Genomic DNA, 1,778 nt, shown 5'->3' with positions numbered 1-1,778 from the left:
TGCACACTTCAACACTCCACTGACATGATGTAGTCCGTTCGCGCGCTCATATAGGGAACGGCAGCACCGACAGATTGCCAAGAAGATTCGAATGGCATATACACCACACAGAGTGTTCGTTTCCCTGGCGAACCATGGTCTAGAGGAAGTGCAAACAATACCAACCCTGATACAAACAGCACAGTTGCATGAGACGTACCCTCGGCCATACAGTGAATAGTCGGTGGATTTCGCACTGGCTAAGCTAGATACACACCGCAGCTTACCATCAATCATGTAGTGCCTCTAAAACCCTGAACCCCTTACCATCAATCATGTAGTGCCTCTAAAACCCTAAACCCCTTACCATCAATAATGTAGTGCTTTGTGGACGTGTTGTTTCGATCGCGCATGTCCCGAATCTCAAACACCTCAAAGGCTCCGATGAATGGGATACCGTCCTCCACCGAATTCAACAGCCGTTTGCAGTACGCCGGAGTGACGGAGGGGGCGGGCACGTGCGGCGGTGCCAGCAAGTACGTGTCAGGGAAACTCCGGCAGAACTCGCGCAGAGTTGTTTTCTGTATTGTGGGTGCGAGTTTAGAGTGTCAGGGTTTCAGGATGTCAGGGTTTTAGGGTGTCTGGATTTTTGGGTGTCAAGGTTTTAGTGTTGTGCGAGTAAGTAGGTATCTGGGGATCTCCAGCGAAACTCGCGCATCGTTAATTTCTGCATTGCGGTTGGGTTTTTAGGGTTGGTTAATATGATGTTTAGGTTTTCAAGGGTTCTGTCAGCAAGTACAGGGCTGGGTACCGCCGCCAACACTTGCGCAGAGTTGTAGTCTAACCAACGAGCAGTTGCATAGCAGAATTCATCGTGAGCGGTTGTGGAAGATACTTACCACCGACATCACTTGCTTGCCCTCTATATCATCAGCCACCAACTGTCGCATGCCGCCCTTCACCGGATATCTCATGAGGAGCGGTGCCGATACCTGCACTTGTTTTTCCGGTAGTTTCTTCGTGAGATAGTCTGATATCTTCGCTTGCATCTTAGTTTGTCCTTGCTTTGCTGACAGCCCGTGCCATCTACACTCGGCTGCCGGGCGTTGTCGGTAGTCTATCGTATTGTCGTACACTTTCCGCAGGAGAGTTTTGCACCTATGAAGACCAGAGATTTACTGATTGCACACCATTGAGCTTGTCCCAAACGTTGTAGTGAAGGTTTTGGTTTCGCCAGTAGTATATTGGTTCAAGTTCACACAATACACACAGCCACCCAATACATCATTTTCAAATACCAGAAGTAGCGGCAATCGCTCTGGCTGTAATTACAGGGCTGCAGCTTACACTCAGACACGTACACCTTGTTTGTGTACGTATATGCATACACCCTTATTTTTCGCACTCAATTTGAACTTCCCAGGAGTTTCCATTCACAGACCCCCTCATTTATGTCTTCGTTTCGAATGGGGCAAAGGTACACTTTCATTTAAATAACTGTCCACGGGCACACATCCCTATCTTTGCAGTCCATATCCCGCAAAAGTGCGCCCTCTCTCATTCATACAGCTACCCATACATCCACAAACTTACACACAGCACACACACCCATACATCCACAAAGCTACACACAGCACACGCACCCATCATTCATACAGCAACCCATACATCCACAAACTTACACACAGCACACGCACCCATCATTCATACAGCCACCCATACACCCACAAACTTACACACAGCACACGCACCCATCATTTATACAGCCACCCATACATCCACAAACTTACACGCAGCAC

The 1,778-nt window shown here is 48.4% G+C and overlaps 1 protein-coding gene across 1 annotated transcript; it reads right to left on the bottom strand.

Annotated features, from left to right (window-relative positions):
* Nucleotides 1–308: 308 nt before the first annotated feature.
* SARC_11136 (hypothetical protein) lies at nucleotides 309–1,028 on the bottom strand (the record flags this gene model as incomplete). Its single annotated transcript, XM_014294785.1, has 2 exons — nucleotides 309–560; nucleotides 879–1,028. The coding sequence occupies 2 exons, from the start codon at nucleotides 1,026–1,028 to the stop codon at nucleotides 309–311; spliced, it is 402 nt and encodes a 133-aa protein (XP_014150260.1).
* Between the last annotated feature and the right edge of the window lie 750 nt (nucleotides 1,029–1,778).

Source organism: Sphaeroforma arctica (genome assembly GCF_001186125.1).
Source record: "Sphaeroforma arctica JP610 unplaced genomic scaffold supercont1.1543, whole genome shotgun sequence".
NCBI classification, from domain to species: domain Eukaryota; class Ichthyosporea; order Ichthyophonida; genus Sphaeroforma; species Sphaeroforma arctica.
The sequence above is the reverse complement of the archived record's forward strand: the minus strand, read 5'-3'. Positions and strand labels throughout refer to the sequence as shown.